Source organism: Merops nubicus, unplaced genomic scaffold (assembly GCF_000691845.1).
Source record: "Merops nubicus isolate BGI_N331 unplaced genomic scaffold, ASM69184v1 scaffold6484, whole genome shotgun sequence".
NCBI classification, from domain to species: Eukaryota; Metazoa; Chordata; class Aves; order Coraciiformes; family Meropidae; genus Merops; species Merops nubicus.
In genome coordinates this window covers 49,693-70,515 of record NW_008604799.1, presented here as the reverse complement: position 1 = coordinate 70,515, position 20,823 = coordinate 49,693, and the positions used below count along the sequence as shown (strand labels likewise).

The 20,823-nt window shown below is 38.7% G+C and overlaps 1 protein-coding gene across 1 annotated transcript in view; it reads left to right on the top strand.

Moving 5' to 3' along the window:
- Nucleotides 1-14,689, top strand: part of HLCS (holocarboxylase synthetase (biotin-(proprionyl-CoA-carboxylase (ATP-hydrolysing)) ligase)) — a 121,699-nt gene extending 107,010 nt beyond the window's left edge. Inside the window, exons 6-10 of the mRNA XM_008939125.1 lie at nt 5,726-5,793; nt 6,759-6,919; nt 10,026-10,140; nt 13,806-14,019; nt 14,521-14,689. Of these exons, the coding sequence (XP_008937373.1) occupies nt 5,726-5,793; nt 6,759-6,919; nt 10,026-10,140; nt 13,806-14,019; nt 14,521-14,689 (727 nt within the window). The remainder of the gene's footprint in view (nt 1-5,725; nt 5,794-6,758; nt 6,920-10,025; nt 10,141-13,805; nt 14,020-14,520) is intronic.
- The last annotated feature ends 6,134 nt before the right edge of the window (nt 14,690-20,823 follow it).

The following is a 20,823-nucleotide window of genomic DNA, read 5'->3' as shown; positions in this document are numbered from 1 at the left end:
GACAGGCTGAGGGAGTTGGGGCTGTTCAGCCTGGAGAAGAGGAGGCTCCGGGGGGACCTTATAGCAACCTTCCAGTACCTGAAAGGGTACAAGAAAGCAGGGGAGGGACTATTCACAAGGGTTTGTAGTGACAGGACGAGGGGTAATGGCTTTAAGCTAGAAAAGGGTAGATTTAGGTTAGATGTTAGGCAAAAATAGATTGCCCAGACAGGTGGTGGAGACCCCATCCCTGGAGACATTCAAGATCAGGCTGAATGAAACTCTGAGTAGTTTGATCTAGTTGGAAATGTCCCTGCTTATGGCAGGGGAGTTGGACTAGATGACCTTTGGAGGTCCCTTCCAGCCCAGATATTCTGTGATTCTATGACTCTATGATCTCAGTGGGTCCCATGGAGGTTCTTTAGATGATCTCAATCCAGATCTTCACTTAGAGTGGGTGGATCTTCCTCCTCCTAGTCCCTGCCTTTGCCTTCTGCAACTTGGGCTGTGTGGCTAGAGCCCTTGCTAGTGAAGACTGAGGCAAAGAAGTCATTTAATACCTCTGCCTTCTCCGTATACATCATGACCAGGTCTCCTGTACCCTTCTGGAGAGGGCCCATATCTTCCCCAGCCTTCCTTTTATCACTGATATATCTGTAGAGGTTTTTATTGTTACCCTTGATGTCCCTGGTCAGATTTAATTCTGTCTAGGCTTTAGCTTTCCTAACCCGATTCTTGGCTGCTTGGATAACTTCTTTGTTGTATTCCTCCCAGCCAAGGAGTCCAACCTCCTTCTTTTAAGCAGGGTCAGCAATTAATTCAAACCAGCTCGCTCAGGGCTCTTTCCAGCCAGATCTTGAAAACTATCAAGGAGAGAAATACTCCACAGCCTCTCTGGGCATCCTATTCCAGTGCTTAGTTATCCTCATAGTTCAATGTTATTCACAAACTTGATTAATGTGCATGACATTTCCTCCTACAGATCATTGGTAAAGCTACTAAGATAGCTTTACCAAACCCCTGAGGAGCTGCAGTTGTATCCAGCCTACAGGTAGAGTGCAATTACTTTTCAACCCCAGAATCCAGACTCTTTTTGGTCATCTGGTAGTGCATCGATCTAGACCACAATGGCCAAACTTGGATACAAGAATATTGTGAAAGACCAGCTTGAAGATGGTTGCAACACTTGCCCTTCTTCATTCATCTGCGACTTCCCCTATCTCCATGACCACGATGGTAGAAATCAGCTTTGATGTGCCATTGGCCAGCTCTCTTGTCACTCTCAGGTGTGTCACATCTGCTCTCATGGATTTGTATGAGTCAGGATTTCTCAAGAGATTCGTGAGATCAATCCTTTTCTGCTGTTGGTATTTCTTCTTCTCCCTGAACCTTATCTGTATGTGTAAAGGCCTGGGAGACCTTGTTGGTGAAGACCCAGGCAAAGAATGCATTAAGTAACTCAGCCTTATGTGTATCTGTTGTGCTTTTGCCTCCGTCAGCTGTGAGCCTGCATTTTCCTTGTTTATTCCTATCATGTAGCAGTAGAAGTTCTTGTTGACATGTTTCTTGCCAATCTCTACTATACCTGACCTTCAGCTTTGCTAATGTCATCCTTGCTTGTCTGGACAATGTTTCTGTATTTCTCCTTTGTAGCATTTCTCCTTGCTTCCATCTCTTTTATACAATCTTTTTATGCTCATGAATTCCGTTTTTAGCCAAACCAGACTCTCTGTGCATCTACTTATTCTCCTCAGTATTGTGATGGACTGTTATTTTGTGTGTGGGATGTTGTCTTTAAAGACCTTGAAGGCTGCCTTTCATAATATGCTATCAGGTCCCCAAATCAACTGAATTCTGCTCTTGTGAAATTCAGAGTTTGCACTCCTTTACTTGCCTTCCTCATTCCTCGTGGGATCCTGAACAGCATTGGTTTATGGCTGCTACAACCAAAGCTGCCAGAGATTACCACCTCTCCAGTCAGCTCTCCCTTGTTTGTAGTAGATCAAGTCAATCATTCTGATTGATTATCTGGTATTTGTTTTAAGAGCTTGTCCCTAGTATCCCCCACAGGTCATCTGGATTGCCTGTATCCCACTTTGTTCGCCTTTTTGCAGATAGCAGGAGATGGGAGTCTCCCATAGGAATCATCTGTGATCTACAGATGTCCTCAAGTTGCTCAAGAGCACTTCTTTAACTTCCTTCTTCTGACTGTGTGATCTGTAGCAGACTCCCACCATGATGTCATTCTTGGTAGCTTCTCCTCTAATCATGGCCTCCAAGCTCTCAGTCAGTCTACTGCTTGTTTTACAGAAGACCTCCATATCTTTGTGCTCCTTCAGGTAGTCATGTTCTCATGAAAACAGGCTTCCAGGCAGGAGAGAAAGAACCAGATCAGTGCTGTCAGCAAGGAGTCTGCAGCATGGACCTGAGTGTCCAAGAGTGGCAGCACACAGAGCTTAGAATAAGACACAGCATCGTGCAGTTTTGAGCTGTGAAAAGGAGATGGAGGGTAATGGAGGACAGTTTAGGAAAAATATTTGTAGGCACACTGCTCATTTTCAAATTGGACATGGTGGACAGAAACAGTGGATATAAAGTAATAAAGCAAGTGTTTAGGGCACCATCTTGTCCAAAATAATACAAGAAACTTGCCAAAAGACACGTTCCTTTCAATTTGAGTAAAAAGTGTTGCTTTTATAATATTCTATAAACAAGCTATTGGAGAGTGAGATTTTCAGACAAGGGACTTGAAGGGAGAGAGATCTGTTCATAACTTACTCTTTTGTGCCCAGGTATTTTAACATCTGGAATGTAATGCTGCCTGTTGTAATACCTCCGCAATACTGTAACACAGCAGGATGCATTAATGAGAGTTTCAACCTTAAACCCACATCATCAATGAAATTTATAGTTGTCAGGCTGTTAACATTATTCAAACTTAGTTTTTGTGGTTTCAATTCCCATTTTACATTCATGTAGGAAGAAAAGTCATTGTGTTGAGTAGCCATGAAGACAGAGTCCTCCTTAGACTAGAAATTTCTACAAAACAATTAAGTATTATTTATTACTCTTGACAGCATTCATAGTATGCACTACAGGGCCAAGGAGGGGATTTGTATAACAAATTGGACTAGAATCTGTCTCTTAATATTTAGCTGGTTTTGTATTCTTGAATACTGAAAGTGCCTTTGCTCATGTTTTGGAAAATACCACAAAAATACTCAAAGCAGAAAAGAAAAAATTACGTAAAATTCTCATATTATCTTCTACAGTCATATAGATGCCATCTGGTATTCTACCTGATGGGTAAATTTGTCTTCAGACATTTCATGTTTCCCTACTCTTGTATCTCAGTGTGGTTTTTTCACTTAATATGTAGAGTAAATTAGTTAAAGAGCACAAAAAAAGAGCAGAGAATTTCTTGGAGGAAAAAAAAAATCAGGAGGAAAATGTGGTGAGCACTGTGATTAAGTCACTCTGCAGAAAAATGAAATCGTTAAATCTGCAACAGATTAAGTTGAAAGAAAAGAAGGGAAGTTAATATGTAAAAAAGTGCACGTACGGTTAATCTTTCTGGTAAGAAAAATCCAAGTGGTTTCTCCTGGAAAAAAAAAAAAAACTAACAAGCACACACAGTTTACAAAGCTCTGAAGTTTGGGTGGACAGTTGTGTGGGTTTTTTATTATCATAGGCTTCATGGTAATTTCAGCACAATCTCAGGAAGTAGTAAAAATAAATCTATCTGTCTCTTACTGTATCAGTCTGAGTATTAACAACTTCCCCATGTTGCGTCCATTAAAGAATTTCTTCATGGCCCTTAAAAGTACAAACTCGGTCTCTGCATTTAATATGTTGTTACCTGCTGCCAAGCCTCTAATGCTGCATTCATATATTCTGTTAATCATATCTCTTTGTTCTAGAAACCTGTGTTTTGGATTCATAATTAACTTTTTTTCCTACTCTGATTATTTTCCTCCCATCATGGCAGCACATGACCTTTTCTTTTTCCTATTTAAAGCCAGATATGTGAAGGGAGAAGTAACAGAAATCAGTGTGTTTCAACAAAGCCTGTAATCTCTTCCTAACTGTGCTTCCAAATTTAAATTAGATTTTCATGTTGCAAAACCATGAACTTGGTGTTTTAACTGAAACCACACCATTCCCAGAAGACAGAGCTAAAGCTTCATGAGCTACGGAGGATTTTCCCGTAGGTCCCAGCATAAAAGGTATATTTTTAATGTTAAAGGTTGGTGGTAGATAGGTGAGCCTGGTCTCAGGGTGTAATCCATAGGATCCCAAGGAAAAAATTATCAAGCTATATTTCATGTAAACTGGGAGGGGACTGGCAAAGAGATCTTCTGCCTATTGCTCTTTGACAATGTCTCACTGATTCAGGAGTTACTTGCAAAAACATTGTGGAGCCTGTTAGAGCTTTTCTCAGTTCAGGTTCAAGTATTCCTAATTATTGAAGGCATTTGTGGTCCAAACTCTGCTTGGGCCCTTCCATTTTCATCATCATGAAAGCAAAGTGAGCTGTTTGAAAATGCTCTGAAACCTTGGGGATCCCACTTGCATTTTGCTACCAGTACAGCCCCAGTTACTGAAGCCCTGTTTTTCAGCGTGCAGAGTCAGAGGGATGATAGTTCCTTAGCTTGTCACCTGCCTAAAGATGTGTGTCTGTGGGCAGTGAGGGGACAATTCTGCTTGCAGCTGGTCCTTGCTGCCTATGGATACTTGACTGATCGCAGAACTTGTAACACCTTTCATACATATCTGGAATTCAGAGGAAATAATTTTGAATGTTATTCTCTGCTGATTTGGACTGTGCTTATCTCCAAGACAAGATTGCATTTACATGAATGAATAACGTGATATTTGTGCTCACGTTTGATGTAGACTTGCAGGCTATACATCACTTTCCAGGTTTACCTTGCTGGCAACATTCTGAATATCTATTTTATCTGCTGAATAACTTCCTGACAGTGTGAAACGGAGGAGGATCATAGTACAGTTCAGATCTGGTTTAGAGTGTCTTGAACGAAGTTCTCACAGTAGGGATTTTTTCTTTTTTTTTTTTTTTTTTTTTTTAAGTCTACCACTGACTCATTTGGTGGTGTTAAAGTGCACTTTCTACTTATCCCCAGAGGAAAGTTAGTATTCTTTTAAGTGAAACTATTTTAAAAGCAGAACACAAGCCTAAAATAAGCCAGTGTTCTCTAGAGTTCTCAGAAGGTGTAGATTTATTTACTGTAGTTAAATCATAATTAGTTCTCAGGGGATAGTGTATCTTTTAAACTGCTTTATTGCCACCGTATTGGTTTTCTAAATAATCAGAAACTGCTGCTCTTACATTCTGTAGTATGAACAAATATTTGGTCTAAGTAGAAACAAATGTCTAGAATTGCTAGTTGTCACTTACTGAAGATAGTGACATGCAAAAAATAAGCACTTCAAGAAAACATGAAGAAATACAAAACGTATGTTATCAGAAGGCACCTGAAGTGAACTATGGCTATAACTTTTTCCAGCGTAACAGATATAGTAATGTTTTACATCATCAGTTTCCAGTTAATCTTTTTTTAATATTCTAATGCTTTTTGATCAAGAATAAATGTTAACTGAAAACGGGCAAATGGTAGTGCAATATTAATGTAAAATATGACCTGATATTTAAGCCTAGATTTTCATGAATGTAGCTTAGTGTTCCAGCTGATAAGCACAAGGTGTTTTTTTTCCTAATTGGCAGGTTAATGTTCGAGTTGCCTGAGGAGATGGGTTTAATAGCAATTGCTGTTCGACAAACACAAGGGAAAGGTAAGTTTCCTTCTAGTGCTAATAAATGTGTATTAAATATATGAAATAGGACATTTTAATGTCACTTGGCTGCCTCAAAGTCACATTATGAGTGGTTTTAATAATATAATCTATAGAATAATTGTGTCCTCTACCCCTCTTGAAATGTGGATTCAAACTCAAAACCCAAGTTAATAGAGACCAAAGTAAACATTTTCAGGATGTTTAGTGGCTTTTGCAAAAATGATTTAGTGGTCTTCTATTTTCTGCCAAAAAGTCTCCCCAGTCATGGAAACTGCCGTCACCACATTTAGTGTAATACAAGTCAGACTTCCAAATCGGAGCTCCTTTTTGATTTAACTGGAACAAGACTGGGTCTTTACTTGCTCTGAGATAGACATTTCTTGAGTCTGAAGGACCTGCCTGAACTGTCGTGTGTGCTTTCACAATCTTTTGCAGATAAATATAAGCAAGTTCTGTCTCTTTCCCAGGAAGGGTCTAGCTTTGATTTAAAAGCCGAGTTCCCAGGCTAATAAGCCCTTCTGAGCACAAATTGATACGAAAATGGTTATCTGGCCTTCACTACAGATCCAGCTTGTGTCAAGCGACTTCACAATGTGGATGCATTTCTAGACGCACACAGAGCATTTTCACAAATACTTCTTCACTTAAAGCAAGGGTTTTTTTGAAATGTGTATAACAGGCAAAGCCTAGAAGCAAGTAATTTAGGACATTCTAGGAAAATGAGTAGCAGCATGCACATTAAACAACCTGCTGGATGTTTTTTTAAATAAAAAGCTTTTAATTTTAACCACTATTCTTTCAAAATCCGTTTGGAAACTCCATTACAGGACATTATGATAGATTCTTGAATGAATACTGTTGTATCTTTCTTGTTTGTAGTTGTCTACATGAACAAAGTGACCTTTTTTATAAATATATTTTTTTTGAGTTGAAGTTAACATTTTTTTTCTCTGTCTCCTGAGGTCGTGGTGGAAATGTTTGGCTGAGTCCTGTGGGCTGTGCACTATCTACTTTACATATCACCATTCCTCTACATTCCAACCTGGGCCAGAGAATTCCTTTTATTCAACACCTGGTGTCCTTGGCAGTGGTAGAGTCAGTTAGATCGATACCAGGATATGAGGTATGTCGTTCTGATTTATCTCCAAAATTACTGTTTCCATTTTCATTCATTTCAGATTTAACTATGTCTTCTATGTGTAGAATGACTAAATGCATAATATAGTTCTTGAGCACTAATGTAGTGGTAAACTTAGCCTTCATATGTGCTTGATTATATGTTTTAAGAAATCTAGTATACATCTGATGAATACTGGCTTTTACTCAGCTAATTAAGTATAATACACTCATTTAGCTCATAATCTTATGAAACTTAAGACTCAATCTTCAGCAGTAAAGAAAACATCAATTTTGTTTGTCTAACAATTGAGTTAATTTGTTTTGATTTTGAAGGAGCTGGAGGAGAGGGAGGAGGGAAAACGTGAATAAAAGTGACATCCTTTTCTGCCTTTTTTTGTGGGTGCTGTTTCAGTGGTCACTTTATTCGTTTTAAAGGATTTTTCCAACCATTGGTTAAGGTTGAAAACTGATTTCAAAAGCAAGGACTTAGGAGTATTGCTCTCGAGAGGGAATCAAGTGTCCTGTCATCAGTATTAAAATGAAGAACCAGTCTTCTTCATCACATCATATATCTTCTTTTTAATGTTACTATTTCCTAATATTTGCTAACTATAAAACTTTGGTATTTTACAAAAGTAGTTAACTGAAGCATATGTTTCCTATATTACAGAAAATCAATGACTTATACACATTTACACATGAACTTTATTATAGTGGCATCCAGTAGCTTTGCTGTAGTTTAGGGTCTGTCAGCCTTTCTATTAAAACCTTCTAACTTCAGTGCTTCATAACTTGACTATAAAAATAAAATGCTTTAGGCTAAGCTTTTCAATATAAAGTATTGTGAATAATTTAACCATTTAAAATAAAAGGGTCAACAGTTTTATAAAATATGAGTCTAAGTGGGGAAGGAGTTAGTTTATGAATGGAGGTGGGTTTACTTCTGTACACCTACCCTGGTGTACTGTGGCTTTTTTATTTTATTCCATTCAAGAGGAAAAAGGTGACTGAAATACTAAATGTTAATTTACAGATAGTATGTATCTTTAGTACATAGCACATGTACAGTATAGAGCTCGCTACAGCCAAGACAAAACTACTGAATCTCTTTGATAGTACACCTACCCTAGACAATGGGTGAAACCAATGTTAAGGGTCTGGAGTCAAATACATTAAAGCAAGAAAATTCAAAGATTTAACAGAAGCCCAGTGCTTAGATTTCCCTTTCAGGTTTGGGTAATGCAGGGCTTTTCTTTGTGTCACATGAACATTCCTGCCATGCAGACTGCAGTAGCTGCAAACTGCAGCCAGTGGGCCAGTCTGTAGATGAGGTTTCATTCTCTCCTCCAAATTTCCATATTTCTGTGGCTATATCTAGGAATCTTAATAATACTCTAACACAACTTAATGTCATTCGCTATGCTCAAAGTCCATTTCAGAATTTCCATTCAAAATTCTGAAATATCTGTGTCACAGATAGTCATCAGCCAGACATTATTTTTAGGGTTGCCATGAATGCTGACTATGTTAAACAGGCAGCAACTGAGGCCTTTGTCCTGGGTCCTCACAGAGAGAAAATCTGACCACTCAATAGGAAGTTTTTCTGTCAGATGTTAGTGCTGCAAGTGCAGATGGGCCTTACATCGAGAGAAAGCTTTTCTTTCCTATTCTGAGAACAGCAGACATCTCTCTCTAGTAAGTGAAGATAAGAATGTACTCCGTTTCCAGCCTATTTTGTGACATCCATAATTTCTTTGACACGTGGGTAGTTGTGCAGTATCTTGTAACTCCATTTTGTGGCAAAGTCTCTGCTGTGTAGTTGACGTCATGAGAATACCCGGCTGCCTTGGTTGTTCTTCATGCTTGCTGTCTCTTCAGTTACAGAGCTAGTGTCTGGTGTCTTACAGGTGTATGTTCTCCTACAGTGAGATCTACTGAATTGCTCTTTGGAAATTCTCTTAACACTGATAATACCATTTAACTGTGTCATACTTTGCATGTCTCAAGACCCTTCTATAAATCTTTTCCCAGTGCGAAGAGTCCAGTTGTTTTCCATAATGAGTATGAATCAGTGATACTCTCTTATAGAATGTATTTTGATAGTAAAATCAGGTAGTATTTCCTGTCAATGTACGTGTAATGGACTCCTCTCTGGCCTTTAAATCTGTCAGGAAAGTAGACATGGACCCAGGTGCAGTTTTCACACATCCTGTAAAGGGATTTCATAATCTACAATAGGAGGGAATGTGACTCTTGTAGTCCTGGAGAACCTCCCATAATTTGCCTCTGGGGATAGAGTCATATGCAGTTTTTCAAACTACAGGAAGCACATTTGCTTTCTTTGTGTGTTTAAGTAGCTGGTGCAAAGTTCAGTTCAGTTCTGTGGTTTCAACAAAAACTTCTCTATTGCATTGGAAGGTTGTCACACAGCACAGTTTGTGTTTCCAACTCCATGGTGTTGCTTGAGTGTAGCTGCCGAAAGCGTGAATATATTTAGGATGTCACTGAACTATTTACGTAGTTGTGAACTGGAATTTCTCCTGTCTGCTAAATTTCCTTCCTGAAATTCAAGATGTCGTTGTCTCCTTAGCTGCTTTCTGCAAGGATCCTCAAATACAGTGTTCATGTTATTGTGGGCCTACCCTGACTGCTTATCAGAAGCAAGCCATGTTGGCTGCCACAGTTTGCGTCTTCTTGAATAGATCTTTTAAATCTCTAATAAGCACTTGGGAATGAAGGACATGAATTCTATAAAACCTCACAATTTTGAGACTGAAAACCTCTAGTATATTTAGTCCTCTTTTTGGCCACTCTGAGCCTTTATTATCTGCCATAATTTTGAGGGTTGCTTTTTTTTTTAATAAGCAGACACTTCCCTCTGTCAGCTGCCAACCTCCTTAGTAACCCATGTAACCATGCTGCTGTGATTGTTTCAGTAACATTCGTGAGCATTTAAACAGGTTCTCATTATGATGAGTAGTTGACAGTATCACATTCACTGTGGCAAAGAGGTACAGAAAATACAGAATATGGAGAGATGAATGAGCCATGTTCTTATAATCAGTATTGAGGAGCAAAGTCTTTCTAAATGTATGTTTTTGTTTCTTTAGGATATTGATCTGCGAGTCAAATGGCCAAATGATATTTACTACAGCGATCTTATGAAGCTTGGTGGAGTTCTGGTAAACTCTACACTCATTGAAGCAACATTTCATATACTTATTGGTAAATGTCTATTTTCAAGCTTTTCTGTACTGTTTGTTTTTTTTTTCTGAAGAAATTTGTTAGTAATGTCTTTATGAGTTCAAATGATAAGAACAAGAACAAGTAATGACAGCAGGCATAAGGAAATAAAGCACAATATTAAATCGAAAGGAAACACAAAAATAAATGTTTTCCTTCTTCTTAATGATTCCATATGTTTGACAAGAAAAAAGCAAATGGCAGTATCTGGGCTTATGTAGTGGAGTTCAAAGAAAGAGCATTATAGGAGAGAGGGAAAATGTCCTCCTTGATCTATTGCAAAACTAGTAGAATGTACTGAGAAAAGTCTCTATTTTTTTCAATATTTTTTTTTTCCTGACATGACAAGTACTTAAATAAAGAGCATGTCTTAAATCAGGAGAAAAAGAGCTACATACACATAGTAATGTTTTAATTTCTCTTTTCAGCCTTTTAAAATTTATTTATAACTTGCTTCTGTTGATACCTTTCTAGAAACTGGGAAATTGCTAGTGAAGCAGTAATGAAGTAATGATTTGATTGATTAATTAATCACTGTCTTTAGTTCTCTCAAAACATAAAATTTGCAAAGTTGTCAGAAAGACTAGGTCACAGAGCAAAGAGTGACAATCTTTTTGTTCATTGTGAAGACAAATAGCCTACCTGGAAAGCTGGTTCCAAAAATTTAGTGCAGGCAGTCTCAAAAAGACTGTATGTGTATTTTCCAGGAAGTCCCAGTGCTGTAACAGGGGAAGTCATCTAGGTGCAGAAACAAGTATTGTTATATTTTTATCATTTGAAGTCTGTTAATCATCCTGCTGTTTGTTAAGGAAAGCTTTTCCTCCAACCAGCAGCAGCAGAAATCTGTCAGATGTGCTTAGAAACCTGCCAGCAGAGCTCTAGGTTCTGATTCCAAAAGTAATTGTCTCTGCTATGTCTAGAAAGTTAAATGAAAGTTCCTCAGCAAGTCTAAAAGGTTAAAGGTGAAGATGATAATATTTGGTTTATATTTTAATGTAGCACTGTAAAGTATCTTGTGATGAGAATGTGAACATGCTATTGTTTCTGTCAAGGTGCTGTAAATTTTAAGGTGCAAACAAGCAAAACAGTTGAAGTAGTCATCACCTCCTTCTATGAAATATGCCCAGCCATTAAATTTTCTGTTCAATTGTTATATCCTCATTTTGTAAATAACCTAGATGTACAATATGGAAGTTGCACCGAGACACTTAAGAAGTCTCTCTGTGCTCTGTCAACTATTTACTGCTTCCATATGTTTTTCCAGAGCCTGCTATGGTTAACAGAAGAAAAGCAAGAATGGCTCCAAAAATAGTTCATCTTATCAAGTACCACTTTGTACATTGCATATTTGGGTTGGACCATGTGTTTCTTACCCTAAACACTAAAACATTAAAATTTAAATGGATACTTTCTGTATGCATTCTTTCTGGTGTCCATAGGAGTCATCTTGGTGGTGATAGATCTGAGGTGTATAGAAACATGCACATTCTCATCAGCTTTCTTTCACCTGCAAGCTTCTAAGCTTGAAACTTACTTGCCACATACTAGTCCAAGGAACTTTTCCAGCATTTCAGTGATGAGTAGTGGGGGTGACCCATGACATCTAACTTCTTGTATTGGTAGTAGCAATGAGGTCAGACTTCCACAACAGGAAAGGTGAGCCACATATATCATCCCCTTTCTACAGTCATGCAGATTCCTTACCTAGACATCACTGTTTACATGGCAGTCATAAAGAGTATCCTGTAGGGTAATGATCAAAACCAAACATTGCCTACATGGCTTCACTGCCTTGAGAAGTACCTCAGAAGAACAAGGTGAAGGACAAACCTACTTTTTCACCTGTCCTGCGTGCTCAAGACCACACAGGTGACACAGTTCATGTTCATACTTTTAAACATGGTGGGGTTTTACATTTGTTGGTTTTAAAGAGCTTAATTGTTGCAGGACTTCTGCAAGAAGAGTTCTGCAAAAGAATATGCTGCTTTAATGTAAGGGCCAGGCTCAGAGCAGACGTCGGTAGCCAAACACGAGCGGAATGCAGGGGACAGCCAGCGTGCTCGACCTGCACACGCCCCGTCTGCCTCTCTGTGCAGCGAAGGCGTGGCCGAGTGGGGCGCAGATGCCGAAGGCAGGGCTAGCTCTAGGGCTGGAAGATGAATTAGCCACATCAGCACGCTGCAAGATCAGGGCTAAGTGCTTGTTTTTCACTCTTCTCACATGGGCAATGCAGAGATGCCCTAAGAATCCTGAGCACCTAATATTTTTTAGATTAGCTGGCTACGTTTTTGCCACCACATTTATCCTCAGATGCTTCTCCCTCAGCTGGGCTTGTCATCTCAGTATGTCTGCCTTATCTGTTTCAGTTTTTGGATTGCTAAGTAGTGATCACCATAAACATAAAGCTGAATGCCCTGAGCCTACAGATGGACTTCAAGACCCCATTACGCACCCTGACAGTGTCAATCACAGCCTGATGGCCACGGTCACTCTCTCTGCGCTGACACTGTCTTTGAGTGTGAACAGCTGAGCTGGGATCTGATGGCATGGCACAATATAGTTTCCAGTTCATTTTCCTTTGTCTCTTTCCGATAAAACATTTTACCTCATTTCCATAAGATCGATGTATCGGGACTGGTATCATCAAGGCTTTCTTTGCATGAATTCGCTGATGAGTTAGAAGTTGAAGACTCCTTTTCAATGAAGAAATCCTTCTCATAGTTAATATTAGTTAGTTCCATATATGAATAGCCTTATCGATGGCAAATTTGAAAAACAGTGCATCTGGACCTTCTTGCAGATGGAGGTGTGTCATGTCTAAATCTGATTGACAGATAAGTGTTTTATCCCAAATGCCTGAGGAAAGAAAAATCCAAATTATTAGGAGAAAAAAGTAAACAGGTAATACAATATATTTCTTTACATCCCTCAAAGCCTGTTTCAGCAGGCTACAAAACAGGCCCCAGGAGCCATATTTAAATAAGAAGGGCATTCTGCCAACGTTATTCTAGCTGGAGAAATCTCAGTGAGAGACTTGAGGCTTCTAAAGGATATGCTGTGGTGAGATAGATTAAGCAAACTGGAGTCTTACACGGCAAAGTTAACTCTTCTAGGCTTTTCAGAGCAAGCCAAACAAGGCTTATCAGCTGAGTAAAAAGGTTTAATTTTGATCAAACACTAACTGTAGTAAACAGAAGGGTCTCTTAATTAAAATTGTAGACTGAACGATAAGACTCCATCTTAGAATATCATCAGTGATTTACTCTCAATTTGCTAATGACCTGCAGCTTCCAGGGAGTAAAAGAATTTCTCACTTTGATGTTACTGTAACCAATGTGCAAGTTACCACTGGCCACCTTCCTAACCTTCTTTGATAGGGTGGTGTGTTGTTGAATGACTCCACTGGATTTGCTTCTACAGTTCTGAGGAGGCATTTTAAGGACAAAGAACAAGTAAAATCTTGACTGAGATTTGTATTTGCACAAGCAGGATGGTTTAAAGGTGTAAGAGACTGAAGAAAAACGGCTACTGGAAACATCCTTAGAGATAATTGTATCAAGTGCTTGAATAACGTACTGACTTTCTGGTGGTAAGGAAGTGTTCATATTTACAGATCCTGTCCTCTTCTTTTGATTTGTCTTCCTCAGGCTTTGGATTTAATGTGAATAACAGCAACCCCACCATATGCATCAATGATCTCATCACAAAATTTAATAAGGAAGAGGGGACAAAGCTGAAGCCTTTAACTGCAGACTGTCTTATTGCAAGAACTGTAACTGTGCTAGAGAGGCTTATAGATATTTTTCAGGAGAAAGGGCCCAACGGAGTTCTTCCCCGTTACTATAAGTACTGGGTACACAGGTAAGTATAATGTTCTTGAACTTTTAATGAAGGTGAAGAGAACTCATGGATGTCTTATCTTTTTCTGCTAGGTTGCTTTTAATAATAGTGGCTTAATTAAAATATATTGTCAAGTAGGATGTAATTTTTTAAGGGAGAATAGAAATCGCACACAGTAGAATCAAGGGATTAGCACAAGTTAAAGAATGCTTCTAGGTATTTTACATGTATCATCTCAAAACAAAGAACTGGGAATGATTTGTTTAGCTAGTGACAAGGGTGCTGTATTCATGTCTTTTATAAAAAAAAAAAACCAACAGACTGTTAGATTATCAACTCTGTCAATTCCGCAGCAAGAAATTAAAGCAGGTAGAAGATGCTGCTGAAAATAATTCCCTGTAATGAACCAGTGAAGTGGGAATTAAAAATACTCGGGTAGACATTATTCTTCTAAGCTATTTTCAATTGCTCATGTAGTGTCCTCCAATTCATTCCTAACCATCTGGTTCCCTTTATTTGCAGTGGCAAACAAGTCCATCTTCGCAGTGAGGACGGTCCAATTGCATGGATAGTCGGGATAGATGATTATGGATTCCTCCAGGTTCATGAAGAAGGCAAGGGTGTAGAGTCCGTGCACCCAGATGGCAACTCTTTTGACATGCTGAGAAACCTCATCATCCCAAAGCATTAGTAGTCCTCGGAGCTCACAGCACAAAGGGAGGCACTTTAGTCTTTGGCACCAAGCAGCTAAACTTGCTTAAAGGTGGGAAGGGTAGTTGGTGGCTTGATTTTTTTTTTCCCCTTCTGATTTTCTGATATCTTTGTTCTTTGACACCAATAACTTCATCAGTTAAGAAGAGATAATTATCTCATTGCTGAAGGCCTTTATTCTTTTGTATTAACTTTAAAAACATCTGTGCTGCCATTCTTTGTAAACATCTATTCTTTAAAAAGGAGCCTGATTGCAGAGAAATACTCCACAATGAACAGAAATTTCTCTTCATTGGCATACTGTATTCGATAAACTAATGTGGCTAAATATTTCTTTTTTGTGTCTCTTTGTGTTTATTGTACTTTAGCAAAATGTGGTACAATACTTAATGTTTCTACTATGTTTTTTTAAGTTAAACACTGGTTTATGCAATGTCTGCAGTGGAAATGGCGGGAAGAGTTCATCTTATAACTCTGAATTACTGGGATTACCACTGTGTTTAAATTCAGGTCTAAGTGCAGAGCCTTGCTGATTTGGTTCTTCTCCATAAGGGCCTGTAGAACAGTTTACCATCCTGTGCTTTAGTCTCAGGTCCAGCTCTTGTGGCTGCCTTGAGGTTTTGGAGAGTTTTCCATCACCAGGTAAGAACTATGGTGGCTCATCCAAATTATTTGTACTCTGGTCCTCTTGGTCAATTGGACCTGAGTAAATCATCTCCTATCTCCTTTGAATCGTAGTCTTCCAAGAGGCTTTATCCCCTGTAGGAACAGGCCACCAGAGCAGTGTATCACCTAATTACAATCTTCTTACACAGGTTATTATAGAGTCCCATGTCAGGAAAGGGGAGTCCTAAATAGTTTACAATTTAAGAGTAATGCTGTTGTTGTAGAAATGAAGTTAAGTGAATAAATAAGTGAAAATGACCAGCTCTTAAAATCCCTGCCGTAAAATACTACCATGAAAAAGAGAAAACATGCAGCTAACCTGTGTCTGAATTCTCCTCCGTTGCTGCTGTCGTCACCCCCTTTCTCAAAGCAGGGCATCTGGTTTTCCTGCTAACCATTAAAAGCAAGAGGTTTAAAACCTGCTGACCTGAAGGCAGCTTGCTTTGGGGGCTGGCTGCACAGTTCCAGGTTAGGTGTAAGAGCTTGGTCATGGCTGGAAGGCATTGTGAAGCAGGCACGCAGGAGCTTCTGTGCGAGGGCAGCTTGTTGGGTTTTCTCCCTAGGCAAGGCGAATTTGCACCAGGAGGCTTGGCCACCACAGCACTTCAAACAGTTCCCTGCAGATGAGAAGTTAGTCGTAGGTGTGATGTGGCCAGCTTCATTTCCTCAAGTAGGCAGCACTGCTGATTACGTTACCTTGTCCCAACTGAGGGTGGATCAGCCAAATTGGTTTCCACAAAGGACTTTTGTCTGCTAGCCAGAAATGGGGTTTTTAGGTTAAAGTTCACCTCGTAAACAATCTGAACATGTTAGTAGATTGTTTCAGTTACAAAGCCGAGAAGTCTTAAAACAAGGAAACTAGTCTGTAATGGTAATATAGAGTAATCCTCACATATAAGAGTTGAGGTGGCTTGGCAGGAAGTACTAGAAATTAAGTCGTCTCTAATACATTTAGGATTTTATGCTCTGTATCACAGTAGATTTGTCTGTGTGCCTGATTGACTGTAGCCTTCCTCCATGACCCCCCTCATGTGAGACTGCACACCAGTGTTTCACAGAACTGTGTAGTAGAGTGTAGACAGCTGTTAATTGGCACAGTTGAAATTATGCACATGAACACCAGTTTTTGCTTTTTCCCACCAGATGCTTTCAAAACTACTTTGGGCTGTTAATTTTTGGCAACTACCTTTATTTCAGAACCCAGTATTGATGGATATTATAATCAAATGAAACTTGAGTCTGAATTAATAAAGTTTAAATAAAAAGAAGAAACCATTTCTACATAAATATACAAAAAAAAATATGTATGTGCATATGCACGCTCACATCTTCCTTGTCCACCTTCCCTTCTTTTCTGCCCATTCCTTCAAGCAGGCTGTGAGCAGTACATGCTGCTAGAAGTCAGCTGTGGAAAGTGTAGATCTGGTGCTGTTTTACAAAACTTATGTACCTCAACTTCTGTACCCGAAGATCTGTACCCCCATCCAATATTTGTAACCAAACCACTGGTAGGATGTGCCTGTGTGCATAACCTTTAATTTTGCTCATATTCCAGATAGGCTGATGAGAGTCTGTAGAGTTTTCCTTTAATGACCAGGTCATACATCAGGTTTTGACTTGAACTGCTTCCTTAAAATTTGCTTTCCCTTTGCTGGGGTCAAATACTGTAGAAGTATGAAGGGGGGAAATTATAAAACACTGTGTGAAAGGCAGAATTGACCTGCAAACCTTCACTCAGCCACATTACCACAGTGTCAGAATTTTTAATAATAAAATACTGCAATATTTCCTGGTTGCTCTTGTTCCTTTTGGGTTTCTTCATAGCCTTCTTAATGTTTGTTCTTTTCTCACTCTGAGCTGTAAGATTATTCTGAAAATTTTTGTATTGGAAAATAACTCAGTGCTGAACTTTTCTGCAAACATGGACGTGTCAGCACATAGGGTGGTGCTGTGGGAACATACCACTTTGCCTCTGCTCTTTAGCGGTCTGTCCTGTGTGTGTAAGACTACCTACTGTCTTGAGGAAGCAGCCTTGGGCTGGAAGAATCGTTTGTTGCAAACCTGACCTTTGCTTCAGAAGAACCAAAGAACATCACAAAGAAATTGCCCATTGTATCGTGAGCAGCTGCATGAGGTCCTTCTGACTAGCAGCTGTTCCTGTTGAGAAAGCCAGTGAACCTCCCTGGACCACATTTACCTCAAGGCTGGTGGGGAGCACAGCCAGTAGTCTTGCTCTTTCTGTGCCAAACCTGGCACATACAGAAAGCTACCTTTTTTTTTTTTTTTAAATCATTGTTATTATTGTTCGTTATGTAGTCGTTATGTAGGATAGACAAATAGGGTGTAGAGTGTCCCCGGACATCGGTATGAAGAGAATCAGGCAACTCCAGATCTAGAAGTAATGCACTGAAAATGTTTCATTTCATTCAACTGTCTAGATTAGTAAAACACGTCTTTCGTTGTGAAGCTGATGTCATATCTTAAACTATTTTCTTGATGAAGTGCTTTCAAAAAAACATTTATTACAGTGTCCATATTTCTGTGACTTCATTTTTTTCCTCTTGGACTCTGCTAGAACATTTCTCATTACACATTGTGAAAATATTTGTGGAGATTGTTTATTGATAGGAAAACTTCTGCCGCGCAGGCTGGGTGTGTTGGCTCCTGTCCGCCTACAGAAAGAGACGGCCGGTTATGTCCAGTCAGCACCAGCCCCATTTCCAAAGGTTTGAAAAAGTAATAATGGACTTAAAGTTTAAGAGTCTGACCAGTACATCTCCCTTCTAGTAACAGGCTTTGTAAGACTCCAGAGCATTTTGTAAAATATGTCCAACAAATATCATCTACTTCAAGGGCTATTACCTAGAAATAACGTTAAAGCATTTTCATTCTTTATGCTGCTGCTTCACTGTACAGCATTTTTTTTGTTGTTTTGTTTATTTGCTTTTTCTGATTCAACTGCAAGACATCGACAATCTCAAAAATGACTCTTTGCCACCGCTTTGGAATATAAAAAAGAAAAAAAGGAGTGCAGCTTAATTATCTGTCATGAGAAAGATTTGTGCTGCAAACAGCTGATTCCTGGGGGTAACTGGTTTGATAAAAGCATTTGCATGCATAAGTTACTGCGGAGATGCACCGCGCTGATCAGACGCCAAAGAAATTAAATCTGGGCTGAGGAAAGAACAGGGGTCAGAGAGTGACGGCGTGCCGCGGGCTGCGGTCGTGGCACCTGCGAGTGGGAGAGGAGAACTGCAGGACAGAATTGTAAGCGGACGTCGCTTGCATTAGCACCCTTCATTAGTGACTCCACGTTATTTTCAGTTCTCTGAGAGTCTTCCTTTACAATGCAACGTGGCTAAAATCCAATAAATTTTCAAAAATCCTTGTATTTTATAGTACATTAACTGTCAAATATAGTACAAATCACAAGTGAAATAAATTTTGACATGTGCAACACTGGATTTTTGTGAAACCTTGTGTTTCATAGTAAAAAAAGAAATCCAACTCGCTTTTCCTTTGGCTACAGGATTTTATTAACATTTTAACAGCTTTGTTTTACATAATAAATAAGCAAAAATGCTTTACATTTTTAGGGAATACATATATAATTCTGAGCCTTAATAGGTTGTTTGTTTTGCGTGCTTTTTCACCTACATTTGCCAGATAGCTTTTATCTGCATCATATAAAAAAAAAAAAAAAGCAAAATCTAATGTTTAGGATAAAAATGGAATAATAAAATTTTCTCTTGTGTTGTTTTTGAAGTATGACTGAGATGCTGAAAAAATACTTGGAGTCCTGTTTTGTGATTTTTAGAGAAATACTGGTATTCTGGCAGGTTTCCCATTCCTTTGCGCTTTATCTCAGTGAAACATTCTCCAATTTTACACCTTTGTCCACTATACTTAATTTAGTTAAATTACTTTAATATCCTTTTTCAAATTACAGGGCTATTGAGACCTTGAAAGAAGTCTGTTCCCTTATCACCCTATTTACAACGGGGTGTTCCTATTATTAATAGGATAAAAAATTTGAGACCTCAATATGGGATTAACATTTCCAAATTTACATTTTGGTTAAAATGTAACATTTGGTGCATCTCTCCCTCATTCTCCATATTGTTTGCTTGCTAGGTCTGAACTCCCCTAAGAATTAAAATCCTATCAAGTTACATGACAGAGATATCTACAGTGGCTCAAACAAGTACGGCAGAGTGAAATGAGGTTATTTTTCATAATATATTCCAATTCACACACCACGTCTGTTACATATTTTTTTCCAATTATTAAAAACATCACCACTGTCAGCGGCTGTGCTGCGTTCTGTGCTACAAACATCTGCAGTTTCACTGACTGGAAGTCATATTTTTCTCTCAGTGTAATTTACTGACATTCCAGATGTGAGCATGCAATTGCTGTTTCTATTTTGGAACGGCAGGAAAAATGTTTCACACATTTGCTTTTTTAATCACAGATCTTTTCTAAAACCTACCCTGTATTATCATATGTGAATGCATAATTGATTCATTATTGCCTAACAGGGAGAGTTCATGTACCTAAATATCGCATACTGTAAAACATCTGCGGGAGAATGATGGAACACCTCCTCTCGCCAGGCTCATTGAATAAAGACTAGAAGTGTGAATAACAAGGTAGACGCTGGAAAAATATTTTGTGGTATTTTACTGAAAAATATTAATGGCATTTTTTTAGCCAAAACCTAATTTGTACGTTCCTGAAAACATGTTTTTATAGTGAGAAGTACTTACAAGAACAGAAAAATACACCAAACTGACTTTGTGTGCAGCAGTGCCACTAATGAGGTATAGAGAAAAGTGCAGTATGAGAGTTGTGCATCAGGTTTCTTTTTAATGATGCAAACAATGTCAGTGAACTCCTTTATAGGGCATGTTTTCAATTTAACAAAATTAACAAACAAATCTTAGCATAATTGTACCTTCTAAGGAGTTGGGCCTGTTCCTTAGTGCCGCGGGCTGGGAAAGCTGTTAACCAGAGCCACTGCAGGACCAGCTTCTGTCTCATCGCTTCAATTTATGAAGTCAGAATGACAATTATATTCACTCATAATATTTCTGTAGGCTCGCTAACTTCTTCAGTGTGAGATGAGCTGAGGAGTGCAGTTACACAGAGGGGGTGAACATGCTGGTTTTGTTCTGCTTTTTTTTTTCAAGGCAGTATTCTGGTAATGTCTGATTATGCATTTTTTGTTAAATTTACCATGAAAGGTCTTTTTCATGCTTTTTTAGCAAATGAAGTCAGGTAACTGTGAGCTTCCAAGTGGACATCAATTTAACTTTGTAATTATGCCTTCTCTGTTAATCTTTTAGTAGGAAGCAATAAAAATAGTGAAAATAGTTTTCAAATGTATGTTTTTAAAGTATTTTTGTGTACACATAGCAATAAATAATCATACAGACAAGGAGGTGA